Genomic DNA, 17242 nt, shown 5'->3' with positions numbered 1-17242 from the left:
TAGGTGACCTGGGCGTTGGTGCCTGAGTCTCTGTCTGTGGCGCTGACTCTGCCGATGTGCAGTGCGGGGCTGTTGTTCTCGCGGACCAAGAGGGTGTAGGAAGTTTGTGTGAAGGCGGGGGCGTTGTCATTGACGTCGGAGACCAGAAGGGTTATGTTGTACTCGGTTTTCAGCCTGGGTGTTCCCAAGTCGGTGACGGTGATGGTGATGTTGTAGTCAGTGTTCCTCTCTCGATCCAAAGGTTTCTCTGTTACCAGAATATAAAAGCTCTCTACAGATGGCTTCAGGAGGAAGGGTAGATCGTCCTGGATGGAGCACACAGTTTTTCCATTGTTCCCGGAATCTCTGTCTCTAACTCTGAAAACAGCCACGACTGTCTCGGGTGAGTTTTCTGCAATTGGGCTAGTAAGTGAAGACAGGAGCAGCTCGGGTTGATTATCGTTTACATCTGTTACCTCAACCACCACAGTGCATTTTCCGGAAAGCCCGCCGCCGTCTTTGGCCTGAATAGTTAATGTGTAAGTCTGAACTGCCTCATAGTCCAATTCCCCCTTAAGATAAAGATTGCCAGATGTTGGATTGAGTTGAAACGTTTTGAGAATTATTTCAGTGGCATAAAAAAACGCATAGGCTATTTCCCCATTAATTCCGGTGTCTAAATCTCTAGCGGACACGGAGACAACCATGGAACCAACCGGGCTATTTTCAGGAGCCTGCACCTTGTAGAGCGACTGCACAAATTCAGGGGCGTTGTCATTTATGTCTACAACCATGATGCGCACAAGGGCGGTCCCGGATCTGGGCGGAGAGCCGCCATCCAAGGCCGTGAGGGTTAAACTGAGCTCTGGAATGTCTTCCCGATCCAGCACTTGGTTCAGCACCAATTCGGGATGGATATTCCCCTCCCCACTATCGCGGACTTTAATATGGAAATAGGCATTGGGGCTGATGGTGTAGTTACTCAGGCTATTGGTTCCAACATCTGAATCCTGTGCACTTTCTAGGAGAAATGCTGCTCCTGGAGTGGCGCTTTCTAATATTTTCAATGAAATCTCTTTATCTACAAATACTGGAGAGTGATCATTGATGTCTCTGACCCACAGTTCAGCACGGAAAATCTGAAAAGGCTTTTCCAATAACAACTGGAAAGGAAGCACACAGGGCTCTCTGGGTCCACACAGTTCCTCTCGGTCCAATTTCTCATTTACAAGTAAATCACCAGTGAGCGAATTGAGCAGTAAAAATTGCATGTTCTGGTCTGAAATAATTCTAGTTCCCCGGGCTGTCAGTTCCCCTACCCCTAACCCTAGGTCTTTTGCCAGGTTGGTAAGAAAAGCACCTCTCTCGGTTTCCTCTGCCACAAAATACCGAAGCGGTTCGGCGCCAGCCAAAGACATTCCCAGAAATACACAAAGAAATAGGACTTGCCTTTTCTGCACAGCACGCTCCACTCCGGCCTCCATTCTTCCTTGGATCAGTCTTTCAAAATGACTTCCATCCAGTCTCCAGCAGCTCTCACAAATGGCAGCAGCCGAATCCTTTGAAACGAGCTGAATAACAGCAATGTTTGTGGGGAAGGATCCTCACTTTCCCCCAATTCCTATCACCACGGTTTCCTTTCCTATACTTTTCTGGTCAGATTTCCTCTTTACCCTGGAATCTGTAACATCCTTTCTTTGCAAAGGTATTTCTCTCTCTTTTTAGACAGCAGCGCCACCTTGCGTTTTGTGAATGTTATTCCCGTTCTCAAGACTAGAACAAAAAGATGGCGGATTGAAGGAATTCTGCAACCAGAGTGACTTGTCCCTGGTATCTTTGCTGTTTCATTCCATTGTTACCCTCAAATGGTCATAGAAATGCTAGTAAGTAATAACTGATGTTGTTTTCCCCTGTGATAATCTGGATTCGTAGAAAATTTAATCAGTTGTCTTCTTAAATCCAGGGGCATGAAACTAAACTCTGGTTCCCCACCGAAATCTAAGAAAACCTCCTATTTTAAAAATGGATAGTAAAAAAAATATGAGAAAATGAAGCCTCTTCCCTGAAGTTAACAAATATTGGTTGAGGACATTTTATTCACTTGTAAAGTATTTTAACAATAATGATGCAGATATGGCAGAATAATTGACCTTTTTCCAATTTCTTGTGAATTAAACAATTCTTCCACTTTCCAGGTCTCAACTCTTACCTGTGATATTTCTTGGAACACTTTCTGCCTGCCCCAATCCAATCTTCATCCTTCACCTGCTTTAAGTATTATATAGAAATTATTATTCATCTATAATTTCAGTGACTAGAATTTCCAATATCCAATGAATACTCTTAAAATTGGTAATAACAAGTATGTCAATCTTGCATTTATGAAAGTAATTCCAGTATTTCATCTTCAACTATGATGGTTGATCTCAATTTGAGGTGAATAATACTTTTTTTGAATCAAGAAGATTTTCTTTTTCTTTATTCTTTCATATTTTGAAGTAATTTTGATAGTTTTTGAAATAATACATTTGTTCTTTAGTTTCTAAATTATTGAGTTATTGATATAAATGACATTTAACTATAATGTATTATTGTTTTAGTGCACAGATAGATTTGATGTGTCAACATGGTTTTAGGATTTTTCTAGTTCATGTTTTCCTTGTGTGTGTTTGCCTTTTACAGCTTTAATATTAAATGATTATACTGGCATCATAGAATGTGTTAAAGAGCTTATTATCTATTTTTATACAATAGTTTTAATAATTATATTATTATATGTTTCTACACGCTTAATTCCAACTTGCCTTTTGAACTGGTTGGGTTTGGTGGCTTTACTTGTAGCAGACCTGTGACGACCGTTTACATTTTACCTTCGGTTTAAGTACAATCTGTTCAGGTTTTGTACTTTTAAGTAACTTGCATTTTATTTTGAAAATAATTTTATCTAGTTTGCAAATTGCTTGGCATTGTTTTCATTGTGCTGTTTACCTTTCATTGTATCCCTATTCTTATTAGTTATGTTTAGCACTTTATCTCCTTTTTATTCTTGGTGAGGCTTGCGAGGGCTCTACTTTACTGATATTTTGAAATGCATTGTTTCAAAATAATATATGACCTTGTTAAATAACACTAGGAGGCTTATAATAAAATACAAGGCTTTTCCACACTTTTCCTCCTCACTTGTCTTAGTTCCTCTCCTAAGTTGTAGCAATTTTAAAACTCTTTTAGTTATCTCTTCTGCCACTAATCTGTTTTCTGATGTATTTTGATTAATTTTAGAAATTATCAATTGACTATTATGTTGGATTACATTTTAGGTATTTTAGTTTTCTTTTACTTACAATATGTTGGGAACATTATCATATATTCATTATATTTTCTTTTTCACTTTTTTCTTGAAGTTAATAATTACCTTGCCTTTTCATTTACTTGATTTTTTATCCCTATCACTTATTGATCCCACAGATACAATTGCCTCTCAGTACAATTTTCCCTATAGTCATTTCCATTCCTCCTGAGGCTTCAATTTTCCATTAAGTTGGGTAGTTGCTCTCTATGCCTACTGCATAGCTATCATTCTGGATTTTTTCTTTGCTGTCATTCTTGAAATTCTTTGCCTTTTATTCTGGATATGTTTGCTATTTCTGGGATTTTATATCTTGCCCTTTTTCAGTTTACCCTATGGCATTACTAGATCACATCCTCCAATAGGTTTATATGATTGAAAAGCTGCTACAATGTTAGGAGGATTGCTAGTGATATCCTTCAAAATCCCTGTCTCTTGAATCAAATGGCTCCTTCCTGGACTAGTTATTTATTATGCCTGAGACTCAGTTGTCATCCTGGGATCATCCGTCAGCGTCACCCAGAGATTCATTTCGCTTCTGTCCTGTTTTTGATCTTCTCATTTCTGGTTCTTCTGTCTTTCCCACTCTTGAATTAGGTTCCCATTTTGATAGATATCTTCCAGTAGTTTTCAGGGAAGGGTGTTTAAGAGTTCAATGTTTTCATAATCTTAAACATACTAAAAGATCTTTATTCTACCTTCAAATGTAATTAGTAGTTTGACTAGGTATAGAATTTTAGGTTGAAAATAATTTTTCTTCAGAATTTTTGTTTTGCCAATGAGCTTTCTAAACCAATCTGTTTGCTAAGATGTATGAAGCATATCTTATTTCTTATCTTCTATATGTGACCTATATTTTATTTTTTTGTTGTTGTAATGTTTTGTCACTGTCCCAAGCATTTTAAAATTAAACAATCATATGTTTTAGCTTGGGCTTATTTTCCATCCATTGTGAAGTATAATTGATGAGATATTTCATCTAGGAAACTAATTTCCTTCTGAAATCTCCTTAAATTATTTCATTAATAATCCAGCCCCCATTCCTTTTTTAGAATTCTTATAATTCAGATGTTAGGCCTCTGGTACGGTTCTCTAATTTCTCTTTCCCCCCCTCCTGCTTGCCATTTAAAAATATTTTTGCAGTATTTTCTAGAACATTTTCTTAACTTTATCTTTAAGCCCTTATATTGAGATTTTAATTTCTTTATTAAGTTAGTATTTTCCAAGAGTTGTTTCTTTTTTTAAAAAAGAGCTCTCTTTTTGCATGTATTTTTTAAATGTAATAACTTCTTTTTTCATCTGATATTAATAATAGCTTTTCCCCCAAGTTTTCCTCTTGCTGCAAACTTCCATTTTCTCCAAGTTACCTTTTTACTCTTTGCTTTGTTTTAATTTCTGTATTCCCTTTCAGAAACTTTCTTCATGTGTATGTTCTTATTTAGTTTGGGAGACTACGGAACTAAATGATGGCTCTGAGTAGGTAGGTATGCTTGTCCACTTTGATTTTTCATTCTAAAGTGACCTGAGAGCACTGATGAGTGGGGAAACCTCAGTGTCAGTATGATTAGGTCTTTCCAGTTAGACTGGCCAGGCTACCTCACTCTTAAATCCAGAAGGAAAAGATATAGATTGAAAAAGGTGAAGGATTAAGTGGGTGAAGAGGAGTACAGTTTTGCACCAGGATAGGATGTTATGCTTAATATCGAACAACTTCCCCAAATCTCAACAGCTTAACACAATAAAAGTTGATTTATTTCTCATATAACCTATATAGTTCAGCCTGGGGCCTTCCTCACAGCAGTCAGTCAAGGATCTAAACTTGTAGATATCATCTTCACTTACACTTTCATGATCACTGTAGTGGGAAAAGATGTGTTTAACCGTGTCTCCAAAAACTTCAGCCCAGAATGGATATATATCACTTCTCACATTTTATTAGCCAAAGGAAATTACATGGCTACACATAATTTTAAAAAGAAATGGAATTGAAATTTTGTCATATGTCTAAGAAGGGGAGAAACAAAATATTTGTAATTGATTCTAATGACTATCATAGCATTTGAACAATCAACCAGAATTCAATATTTAGTTGGTTACTTACTTTTGCTACCAATATTACCCTTGTCCTCAATTTTGTTGGTGGAACCCCTCATATAATAACCCTCCTTTTTGCACTCATCAGAAAATAAAACTTCAGTCTTACATTAGGGTCAAGGGGGTCGGTAGGTTACTTAGTAACTGAAGGGGGGAAATGTGATCTGACTGCTAGAGATTTAACTGCTTTACAGGAAGCTTTAACACAATCCTTCTTACTGGGCATGTTACCATCATTTCCAGAGGATCGAGGGTTGACATTTCAGACGCCTCTAGAAGTCCCATCATCTAAACAGAATTGATTCTAGTCCCATAGTCTAAACAGGATTGAGTCTCAGCTCCTCCCACTTCATGATTGGGAGTTAATTTATGAGGTCTACTAAGTCATTCAACTGTTTTCCAACTTAAAACAGTTTTTCCTGTTGTCTTCTACATTATTCTCTTCATCCTCATTAAGTTTATGTTTTTGAAAATATGTTTACTTTTTGTTAGTGCATTTTTAGAGGAAGCCAAATGAAAGGTGCATATGTAATACACCAATTATATGTAGAACCTAAAATATCCTTGGCTTTTTCAAAGAAATCAATTTTTCTTTAATTGGTCAAACCTTATGTAGTTTTATTCTATTTAATTAATTTATGCTTTTATATTTTTAATTCATTCCTTTTCTTTTTCTTATTTTTAAAATTCTTTTTTGATTCTTGAGCCATTTACTTTGTCTCTTTGTTCTCAACAAACTGTGATTTCCAAAATATGTATGTAAGTCTTACATTTTTCTCTACCCTTTTACTCTTACCTTAAATATCACTTTATCAGTTTACCTTGAAGTTACAGACAAAGCCATAATAACAATGGCTTAAACAAAATATCAAAGAAGGCTAGTGGCCGAAATGCACTCCATGATATCTGGGACCCAATCTCATTCCATCATTGATTTGCTGTCTTCGGGACATGACCTTTACTTCATTATCCAATGTAGCTGCCTGATATCCAGTCATTACATCTCCATTCATGCCAACAAATAAGAGGAACGAAAGGGTGTGATTTCATTTTTTTGTGTATTTTCGTTTTTTAAAAGATTACTTCCATAAGGTATTCCATGGCACTTGTGCTTTTATCTCACAGTCTATAATTTAGCTACAAGATGACACCTGGCCTCAAGAGAGGTTGGAGAATATAATCTATAGCTCATATGCCTACATAAGCAGCTAAAAATAAGAAGTATATTAGTAATAAATAAGGGGAGAATGTATATTTGGGTTAAAGTAGCCATCTATATTATACCCACTTAGACATGATCTATAGCCCCAGCTGCCAACTGGAAGCAGATAGGGTCAAAAAAGAGTTGTCTAATTCAGAGCAGTTATTAAAGGAACGTATGACTGTCTCTCTCCATATTGGTGGTGTGGCTTGTAGCCAAAAGAATTCTTGTTCTGCTGAAAACTGAGCCCAGGAAGCAATAGATAAATTAATTCAGGTGCTAGGACAAGGCCTTTTAAACAAACAATGTTTCCCTTGTGTGCCATTGGCATATGCCATCCATTCCTATTTCATTTTATAAACTTAAAAAAAAAATCAGGGTTTAGAAAGGTTAAAACTCCATTTTCCAGAATTCTTGGAATTGTTATTCTGGATGTAAATTAGGTTTTACTAATGAGATTCCTTCATGTGAACCTTAGAAGACAGCCAAATGTTGTCTTCCACTGTTCCCCAACAACGTCAGAAAGATATGAATGCTTGCAGCCAAGTCAGCATTCCTCCGTCTAGCCATTAGCTTCATAAGGAATTGGAGACCGTTGAGGGATTCAGACACTCTCTGTGCCAGTGTGCAGCCATCAGCTTGGAGGTGGGAGAGGGTACTGTGGGAGCAACAGGTTTGGTAGTAGTAGTAGCATCAGCGTCCTGATTTCTGTGTTGCAGCTGTGCTCCTATGCCTTCAAAACCAGTTCATTGCTGACTCTCTTACTTCTGCTTGTCCAGTTCTTCCAAGTATTTTATCTACGTATATAAATCCTTGTAGCTGATATCTTTTTTGATTTTGGTTAGAGACACACAGCGTGGTTTTTTTGTTTTTTGTCCTGAACTCTGAATAATTCATCCAAACCCAAAATTTTATTCCTTCACTCAAATTATAAGTAATAGGAGCCTCTTAATTAGCGTTCATAAAGGAAAAAAGTGTAAAACACCAAATCATCAAGTCTTTAAGGCACTAGTACCTTGACCTAACACAATTTAGTTTAAGAATAAGGGAAAATAAAAAATTTCAGATGTAATCCTGAGAGACAAAGGATAAAAGTGTTTGATAAATATGATGATATCTTTTCTAAAAAGCAGAGCATGATCTGAAGGCGAATTAAAAAATCTTTCTTCCTCCCCTAATGTGCAACACAGTAAGTCAAAATTAGTTTTAAAAATGTATTATTTGGCCGGGCGCGGTGGCTCAAGCCTATAATCCCAGCACTTTGGGAGGCCGAGGCGGGTGGATCACGAGGTCAAGAGATCGAGACCATCCTGGTCAACATGGTGAAACCCCGTCTCTACTAAAAATACAAAAACATTAGCTGGGCATGGTGGTGCGTGCCTGTAATCCCAGCTACTCAGGAGGCTGGGGCAGGAGAATTGCCTGAACCTGGGAGGCGGAGGTTGCGGTGAGCCGAGATTGTGCCATTGCACTCCAGACTGGGTAATAAGAGCGAAACTCCGTCTCAAAAAAAAAAAAAAAAAAATGTATTATTTGTAAACAAATAAGAAAGGGCTCAATATCACATTATACATTTTAAAAAATGGAAGATGGATCACATATTTTAAATGATATATTGTTAGGTGAACAAAGCAAGTAGCAAATACTGTAAATAATAAATGGACATTTTATAAAAATAAAGAAAATATTTTGTTATCATGTTTAGGCTTACTAAGCCAGATGCAATAACAGACTGAAATTCATTTGTTACTTTATTCAATGCTTATTCACCTATATTTATTCAATACAGTCATGTGTGGCATAATGACGTTTTGGTCAACCATGGATGGCATATACAATGGTGGTCCTGTAAGATAGTAATGAAGTTGAAAAATTTTTGTTGCCTAGCGATGCCATAGCTGCAGTAATGTCATAGTGCAATGCATTATCTGTTCTATGTTTAGACACACAAACACCATTTTGTTATAATTGTCTACAGTAGTCAGTACAGTAAGATGATGTACAAGTTTGCAGCCTAGGAGCAATAGGCTATATACAAGGTATCCTAGGTGTGTGGTAGAGTACATAATCTAGATTTGTGTAAGTACACTCTATGATGTTTGAACAATAATGAAATCACCTAATGACACAGCTTTCAGAATGCATTCTTGCTATTAAGCAATGAATGGCTGTATATATTTTTCTAAGCCCATAAGATAAAGAGCCCTCTCTGCGAAGACAGTATTGCCTTGCAGAGAAGGGAGATTATTGATCTGTCTGAGCAGAGTACTCAATGGATGAAACATTGGATTCAATGGATTCAAAGGAAAAGTAACCTAATAATTATATAATTGAAATGGTGGAAAAACTAAATCTTCAGGTTGAAAAAACATTAGACAGGGCTTGTCATTTCTGAAAATGATAGTATTGATAATTCATATGATCCTCCTAAGGAAAGCAAAATATAATGAATAAAACTTAAAAAAAACTTCAAAACTAATGAAGAGCAAAAAATATTGTGGAATTGAGCAGAAAAAGCCCAATTTTTGATGGAAGCCTGGAAGAGAGGGATAAACAGTGTATCAGAACAACAAAACTTCCTATGCTCTCAGGGCATTAAAAATATTTGTACTCAGGCTTTGATCTGAAGCTATGTGGGATTAAAGAAATATAAATCAAAGCTCAGAGATAACCACAGTTGCAGCGTATTATAGAAATATTCTCTTCATATTGAGGGAAGCCTCAGGGATACATCCATAATGTAACTACAGTGTAAACACCAGCAAATCTAAACTTGCTCTCAGCCTCCAACTCCAGGGAATTATATAGAAATCTCCCTGATGCTAAGCAGAGAAGAAAAAATGAAAAAAAAAAAAAACATGCCTGGGAAGCTGTAGCTACAGATTGTTATGTGTGTGTGTATGTGTATTGAGATGGGGTCTTACTATACTGCCTAGGCTGGTATCAAACTCCTAAGCTGAAGTGATCTTCCCAACTCAGCCTCCTGAGTAGCTGGGACTACAGGCGCACACCACTCCATGTGGCCCTCTTGTGTATTTGTATTTTGAATATACATAGGTTGAGATGTAAGAAACCTCAAGCCATTTAATTAATTGTGATGATCCACTATTGATAATGTTTCCAATATCCTGGCTGAAACAAATTAAAATCCATTTTGAAACAAGGAACATATGCAACCTAGGCCTTGTAAATACCCCACAAATAAATTTTCAAGGGCAATCAACCGTGTACATCCTACAAAGAAACAAAGACCTCATGAATGGGAAGGAGTAGAAACCAAACATGGCAGACATAGGCCCATGCAAGCTTCAGATATTAGAAGTATCAGGCCAATTTTAAAACAAAATATACTTACCATATATAAATGATATACTTGAAAATATATGTATGAACAGATTGAAAAGGCATGCTGAGTTCCAGGGAAAAGTAATGTGTAATTACCATAGTCAAGATATAATCTGAAAACAAGTTATCTACAGGTGAAGCAAACATGCTTCAGAATTCCCCTCAGCAACATTTAATATCAAAACAGAATGGAAATGTCTACAAGATTCTGAGGGAAATAAATTATAGTTCAATTATTTTACACATAGCCAAGCTATTGGTTAAGTACAAAGACAACAATGCAGCAAACAGGAAAGAATTCGTAAAACCTTGCACTAGTACTGATGAATGCTTATTGAAAAATATATTACTTAAGAATAAAGGTCAAGTGACTTATAGATGACTGTAGAAACTAGGACAGAAGAACTAATGTAATATTTAATGTCAACAAATCTTTGAGGAAAAGAAAGTCAATAGAAAAATTTTATACCCAGCTAAACTGTATTTCTTAAGCCTGTGAGAATTCAAAAAATACAGTACCTATGAATTCTTATCTAAAGACCTACATCTGATGAAATTAGGCAAATCTAGAGATAAAACAACATAAATGATTCAGGTACAGGAGAACTAGCACAATATGACTGACAGTAAGAACTGCATTTTACTCCAGTTTAAGCACACTAGTCTCTCAATTTTTTCCTGAAACTTTATGTAAATGATAGAGAGCAAGAGTTTAAAATAAACAAAGCTATAAAGAAAAACAATAATGGAAGAAGAATAAACCATAGAGGAGACAAGTCACAAAAATTTTGGAGGATGCAAAGCACACAGACAATTGGCAATTGAGTTTCTTTCCTTCCTTCTTGCCTTCCTTCCTTTCATCCTTCCTTCCTTCCTTCCTTCCTGCCTTCCTTCTTTCTCTCTCTCTCTCTCTCTCTCTCTCTCTCTCTCTCTCTCTCTCAAATGAGAAGGAAAATCAAATCTAGCCAAAGTAATAATCCAGATTGAGGACCCAGGGGGAGGTTAAAACAACATTGGCTGAAAATCTATATAAAGAATATTTATATCTGAGAATTCCTTTCATAGGCAGTGAAGAAAGGCACTTTCCCTTTTCTCATCATAGCAGAAAATGGGAAGTGTAATATCCATAGTGGTTTAATAGAAAGGGCTCTGGACTAAAGGACACCAGCACAATTTAGGGCAGGACTGAGATCTTAGTGAGAAGAGGGTTAAAAAAAACAACAAATTAAGACATTTTCTCTCAAACAAAGGCGCTTACAAAGTACTAGGTGTCAAGCTTATAATAACTTCAATCCCACCCATCCTTACTGAATTCCTCTCTGAAGAACAATGTGAGCCCAAGAGAGAAAACTTACAGATACTGACGTTTTCTCTCCAAATAAAATGTTTCCTGTTTCATTACCCTAAGGTGAGGTCTACCACTCAACTAGTCTCACTCAAACATACAATGTTTAATAGGCTTTGAGTGCCTGATTTTATTTATTTATTTATTTTTAAATGGCTCTTTTCAGTTTATTGCATGAAGGAGTTACACTAGTCCAAGTTAAAAGCGTACCCCAAATGGTTACATTATACAAGCTGTAAGGTTTTTAAACTTGTGACAAGGGACAGAAGGGAAATTCTACTCATTGCAAGGAAATCCTCACTTAAGCTTCAGTGAGCCACAAGCACTTAAAACCCATGAACTTTCAACTGATCCTCCTTAGCCAGTCCAATCTCTACGAGGAACTGGCATATGTTCTTGCGTTGGTCACCCTGTAGCTGAATTACTTCTCTATATTCTGGATGCTCAATTACAGTACCATTGCAGGCAAACTTCTTAAACGCCTTCACTAGTTTCTTTTTATCGTAATCATCAGCGATCCCTTGGACAGTAGTAAGGGTCTTCCTGCTGTTTCTCTGTTGAATTCTTATATGGATATAATCCTCAGTGCCAGCAGGAAGCAGGTCATCACCCTTACTTGCATCAGCAAAGGGGTCGAAAGAGTGGAGGTTCTGGATAGCGAACATACGATACGATTCCTTGATTCCTTTTCCTCGGTGGAAACGGCCTGCGGAAGGCGGCAGTAGAAGGCGGGCAGGAGGGATGGAACGTCGGGAAGCGAGGGGGCTCAAGGGGGAGGCTGCTGAGTCCTTGGCAGCGGCTCAGTGACTGGGAGTGCCTGATTTTAAAAAAGAAAAAAAAATAGGCTGGGCACGGTGGCTCACACCTGTAATTGCAGCACTTCGGGCAGCCGAGACCGGCGGATCACCTGAGATTCAGGAGTTTGAGACCAGCCTGGCCAACATGGTGAAGCCCCATCTCTACTAAAAATACAAAAAATTTAACCGAGTGTGGTGACAAGCACCTGTAATCCCAGCTACTTGGGAAACTGAGGCAGGAGAGTCGCTTGAACCCGGGAGGTGGAAGTTTCAGTGAGCCAAGATTGTACCACTGTGCTCCAGCATGGGTGACAGAGTGACACTCCATCTCAAAAAAGAAAAAGAAAGAAAACCATAATTGCGCTTCATCAAAACTTTAAAAACTCTTTTTTTTACTTCAAAGGATACTACCAATAAAGTGAAAAGACAACTCACAGAATGGCAGAAAATATTTGTAAACCATGTGTCTGATAAGTCTAGTATCCAGAATATATAAAGAACTAATAGAATTCAACAATTAAAATATTTAAAAATTAGATTACATAATTGGCAAAAAAATTTGGGCACACATTTCTTTAAAGAAAACATTCAAATGACCAGTAAGCTATGAAAAGAAATACAACACCATTAGTCATTTGGGAAATGCAATTCAAACCATAATAGGATACTACTTCACACTTTCTAAACTGGCTATAACAATAATAATAAAGTGCCCATGAGGATGTAGACAAATTGGAATCCTCACACATGGTTGAGAGGAATGTAAAATGGTATAGTCACTTTGGAAAACAGTTTGACAATTCCTCCAAAAGTTACATAGAGTCAGTATATGACCCAGTAATTCCAATCCTAGGTATACACCCAAGAGAACTGAAAACATGTCCACACAAAAACTCATGCATGAATGTTCCTAGCAGTATTAGTCATAATGGCCAAATAGTGAAAACAAACCAAAATGTCCATCAAGTGATGAACAAACAAAATGTGGTACATTCATACAATGGGATATTATTCAGCCATAGAAATTAATGAAGTGCTGATGCATGCTATAACATGAATGAACCTTGAAAACCTTGTGGTGAAAGAAGGCAGACAGAAAAGGCTACATATTGTACGACTCAATTTACATGAAATATCCAGAACAGGCAAATCCAAAGAAACATAAAGTTGATTAGTAGTTTCCAGAGGCTGGAAAGAGGAAGGAATGGGGAGTAAATGCAGATGGGTACCAGGTTTCTTTTTTGGGATGATGAAAATGTGAAAATGTTCTGCAATTAGGTAGTGGTAATAATTGTACAGCCCTTGGAATATACCACTGAACTCAATTTTTAAAAAGGCGAATGTTATGGTTTGTGAATTATATCTCACCAAACAATTTTAAAACTGCAAGGCTACTATAGAAAGAAATATGCAGAGACTAAGAAAAAGCTTTTTGAAAGTAAAACTATCATAGCAAAAGTTTAAAATTCAGTCATAAAGGAAATTTACTGGAATCCAGGAAAATAAAAACAGAAGATAGAACAAGGATAAGAAAAATTAAATATCAAACTAGGTCACTATACAACTAACAGGAGTTGCAGAATAAAAAAGGAAAACATTTAGTAGACAAAAGATTTTTTTAAATAAAAAACCTCAACAACCCTGTTCTAGTCTGAAGAACATGTCTCAAGATTGGCAAGTCTCACTGAGTAACTCGTGCAATAAATGACCAAAATTCTTACATTCTGACATAATGATGAAATTCTAGAACACTGGAGATACATATGAGAACCTTAACTTATCTAGAACTAAGTTTCTCAGCCTCAGCACTATTGGTAGCTGTGCTCATCAAAAGTATTTCCAGACATTGCCAAATGTTTGGCAATTGCCAGACATTTACCAAAGGTGGCAAAATTGTCATTGGTTGAGAATCAAGAATCTAAAAGGAAAACAAAGGTTCTCAGAAAAGAATGGGTAATCAGATTGTTGATGACCATCTCAACTTTGGTGATTAGAAGACAACAGAGGAATGCCTTCAAAATACTGGCAGCAAATAATTCCTAACCTATAATTCCACACCCAACAAAATCTTCAAATAGACGTGTGAGTTTCTGACATCTAAAATTTTTATATTCAAGCGATCAAAAGATCTATTACCAAATATTCTTTTGAAACTTAAGGGAGAAAACCAAACAAGAACAAGATGTAAAATCCAGAAGAGGAAATCAAATGGAAGAGGAAGATAAATTTCCAAGTTAGTGGAAAAAGCAAACTGCCAGCTGTGCAGTAGGTTTAGAGAGCAAACAATGTACAATGAATGGAGCAAGACTCTGAATAGCTCCAGGATGGCTCCAGGAGAAAAGAATGGAATTGATAGAATTATGAGTTAGTTAGAAGCTTTAGACTTGACATAATCCCTAAAAGATGTACATAGAAAAGTAAGTTGAAAAAGAAGGCAATTATGACCTTAAAGGTAAAAAGAAAAAATAAAGAAGTCTTTTCCTTTTCAATTTTTATTTTTTTCGAGGCCAAGTCTCACTCTGTTGCCCAGGCTGTAGTGCAGTGGCATGGCCTCAGCTCTCTGCAACCTCCGCCTCCGGGGCTCAAACAATTCTTGTGCCTCAGCCTCCTGAGTAGCTAGGATTACAAGCACCCGCCAACACACCCAGCTAATTTTTGTATTTTTAATAGAGACTGGTTTCACCATGTTGGCCAGGCTAGTCTTAAACTCCTGACCTCAGGTGATCTACCCACCTCGGCCTCCCAAAGTGCTGAGATTACAGGTGTGAGCCACCATGCCCAGCCTGCTTTTCACTTATAAGACTTAGGTGCAACTAACATTTTTATGGTGACAATTATAAACATTATCTGAACAGAATTTTGATATTGCTAGGTAAATGAAATGTGCAAGTTGTGTGTGTATACCCCTTAAAAGATGGATATCTAAAACTGGAATTTGAGAAAAAGCACTTTATAAACATATGTGATTTTTAAAATGGGGAAGTAAATATGGAAAAACACACATAAGAGAATCAAAATTGGTTGCCCTGGGCAGTCAGACTTGAATAAAATTTTTTTAAAAGTAGCATTATATGACTTTTAAATTAAAATTTTAAAACTATGAAATGCCAGCTGGGTGTGGTGGCTCATGCCTATAATCCCAGCACTTTGGGAGGTCAAGGCAGGTGGATCACATGAGATCAGGAGTTTGAGACCAGCCTGACCAACATGGTGAAACCCCATCTCTACTAAAAATACAGAATTAGCCAGTTGTGGTGGCACATTCCTGTCATCCCAGGTACTTAGGAGGCTGAGGCAGGAGAATTGCTTGAACTTGGGAGGTGGAGGCTGCAGTGAGCCAAAATTGTGCCACTGTACTGTAGCCTGGGCAACAAGAGCAAAACTCTGTCTAAAAAAAGATATGAAATGCCTAAACAGTTTGGGAAGTATTCTTTCAAAATACATTGTATATGTTATAAATATTGATAAGGTAATATATATACAATACAAAAAATATAAGTAAGGTTAAGAAAGAAGAGAAAGCATATAAAATGTTTATTTGCTCATTTCTAAGCAGACAGTTTAGTAATGCTAATGTCTTAATATGCATCTAATATTGCTTTTTAACCTTCATAGGAACTACTTATCAAAGCTAAAGCAAGTTCTATAGTTTCACACTTCGTTTTATTATATTCAATCTGATCATCTTAATCACAAACTATCAATTATAGATCCATTTTATAAAATTATTTTCATCTATTACTTTATTTTTATATGCATTCATTTAAATACTTTAGAATAATGTTGACTTAATGAAATTATTTCTGATTGTGGAATAATGATGTTAATTTGCTTTCTTTTTTGTACTTACTGTATGTTTGAATCATATGACCATATTTTATTTTATTTTATTTATTTATATATTTTTTTGAGACAGAGTCTCTCTTTTTCATACGGGCTGGAGTGCAGTGGCATGACCTCGGCTCTCTGCAACCTCCACCCCCCAGGCACAAGCCATTCTCTTGCCTCAACCTCCCAAGTACCTGGGATTACAGGCACTCACCACCATGCCTGGCTAATTTTTGTATTTTTAGTAGAGATGGGGTTTCACCATGTTGGCCAGGCTGGTCTTGAACTCTTGTCTTCAGATGATCTACCCACATCAGCCTCCCAAAGTGCTAGGATTAGTCATGTGAGCCACTGAGCCCAACTGCTATTATTTTAAAAGAAGAAGAATCATTATTTACATACCAAAGCTATTTATTATTTTTTTAAAAGTAATCACAAGTCAACCAACCTTTTTTCTACTATTCTTTCATGTAACAGAAGTTCTTTAGAATAACAGCTGATGGTCTATAAATATCAATTTTGACAGAAAAAATTCAAGAAAGAAAATATCATCTAGGTAAAATATTGATTCATTTGAGGAAACAGTAGTATTTTTGAAACAACACAATAGAAATGCAACAATTTACAAGATTGCTAAACTTTTTGCATAAATGAAAATTATTTTCTAAACTAAAAGTTGTCATTTACAATAGAGTTGGAGTCATGCTGATGACAATCAGAAAGTTTCAAATACCATTCTTTTAGTCATAACATATCAGTGAACAAGTTCAAATATTGGGAACCAGAAAACACCTGTGAGTTCCAAAATCTGACTAAATAACAAGCACCCTAGGAAACACCATTTCTCTGCTCTGCTATTGTGTGAACATGCTATAATTAAGATAGCTGACAACAACCACAAGAAAAATCAGAGGGAATGGAAAATAGTCCAGCAGATAGAAAGAGCTACAAATAGGACAGCCGTTACTAATGTGTGAATATATGGCTCTATGTGAATGAGAGAACTTATAGATCATTCAGTGAATTCTATGATTTGTCATGACGTGTTGTCTGTTAGATTCCTAACTGAGCCCAAAATGATTCCTGGAGTTGGAGTTTGTCTCACTGTCCCTACCAGTCCCTTCACCCAGGAAGTTGGGAAGTATCGGCTTAAGAAACTTGAACTGGCTCTCAGCGCTTTCTGCCACGTAAACTTCATACTGATAATTCTGGGACAGGGTCCCGGTGCTGCTCACGTCCACCAGATGCCCTGGAAAGGGGCCCTCGGGCACCGAGCAGCCACCCACCGAGGCCGCCCTGCTCCTCCT

The 17242-nt window shown here is 36.9% G+C and overlaps 2 protein-coding genes and 1 pseudogene across 2 annotated transcripts in view; all 3 read right to left on the bottom strand.

The window, feature by feature from the left end:
- LOC116531622 (protocadherin beta-7) overlaps positions 1 to 6064 on the bottom strand; it is a 30961-nt gene extending 24897 nt beyond the window's left edge. The window contains exon 1 of the mRNA XM_032250502.1: positions 9 to 6064. Within this exon, the coding sequence (XP_032106393.1) occupies positions 9 to 1463 (1455 nt within the window). The 5' untranslated portion in view covers positions 1464 to 6064. The remainder of the gene's footprint in view (positions 1 to 8) is intronic.
- Positions 6065 to 11462: 5398 nt separating this feature from the next.
- Positions 11463 to 11999, bottom strand: LOC116531592 (annotated as a pseudogene).
- Positions 12000 to 16328: 4329 nt separating this feature from the next.
- Positions 16329 to 17242, bottom strand: part of LOC116531621 (protocadherin beta-6-like) — a 10095-nt gene continuing 9181 nt past the window's right edge. Inside the window, exon 2 of the mRNA XM_032250501.1 lies at positions 16329 to 17240. Within this exon, the coding sequence (XP_032106392.1) occupies positions 16997 to 17240 (244 nt within the window). The 3' untranslated portion in view covers positions 16329 to 16996. The remainder of the gene's footprint in view (positions 17241 to 17242) is intronic.

Source organism: Sapajus apella, unplaced genomic scaffold (assembly GCF_009761245.1).
Source record: "Sapajus apella isolate SASKATOON/1434 unplaced genomic scaffold, GSC_monkey_1.0 scaffold71, whole genome shotgun sequence".
In the NCBI taxonomy this organism is placed as follows: Eukaryota; Metazoa; Chordata; class Mammalia; order Primates; family Cebidae; genus Sapajus; species Sapajus apella.
This window is presented reverse-complemented; position numbering and strand designations above follow the sequence as displayed.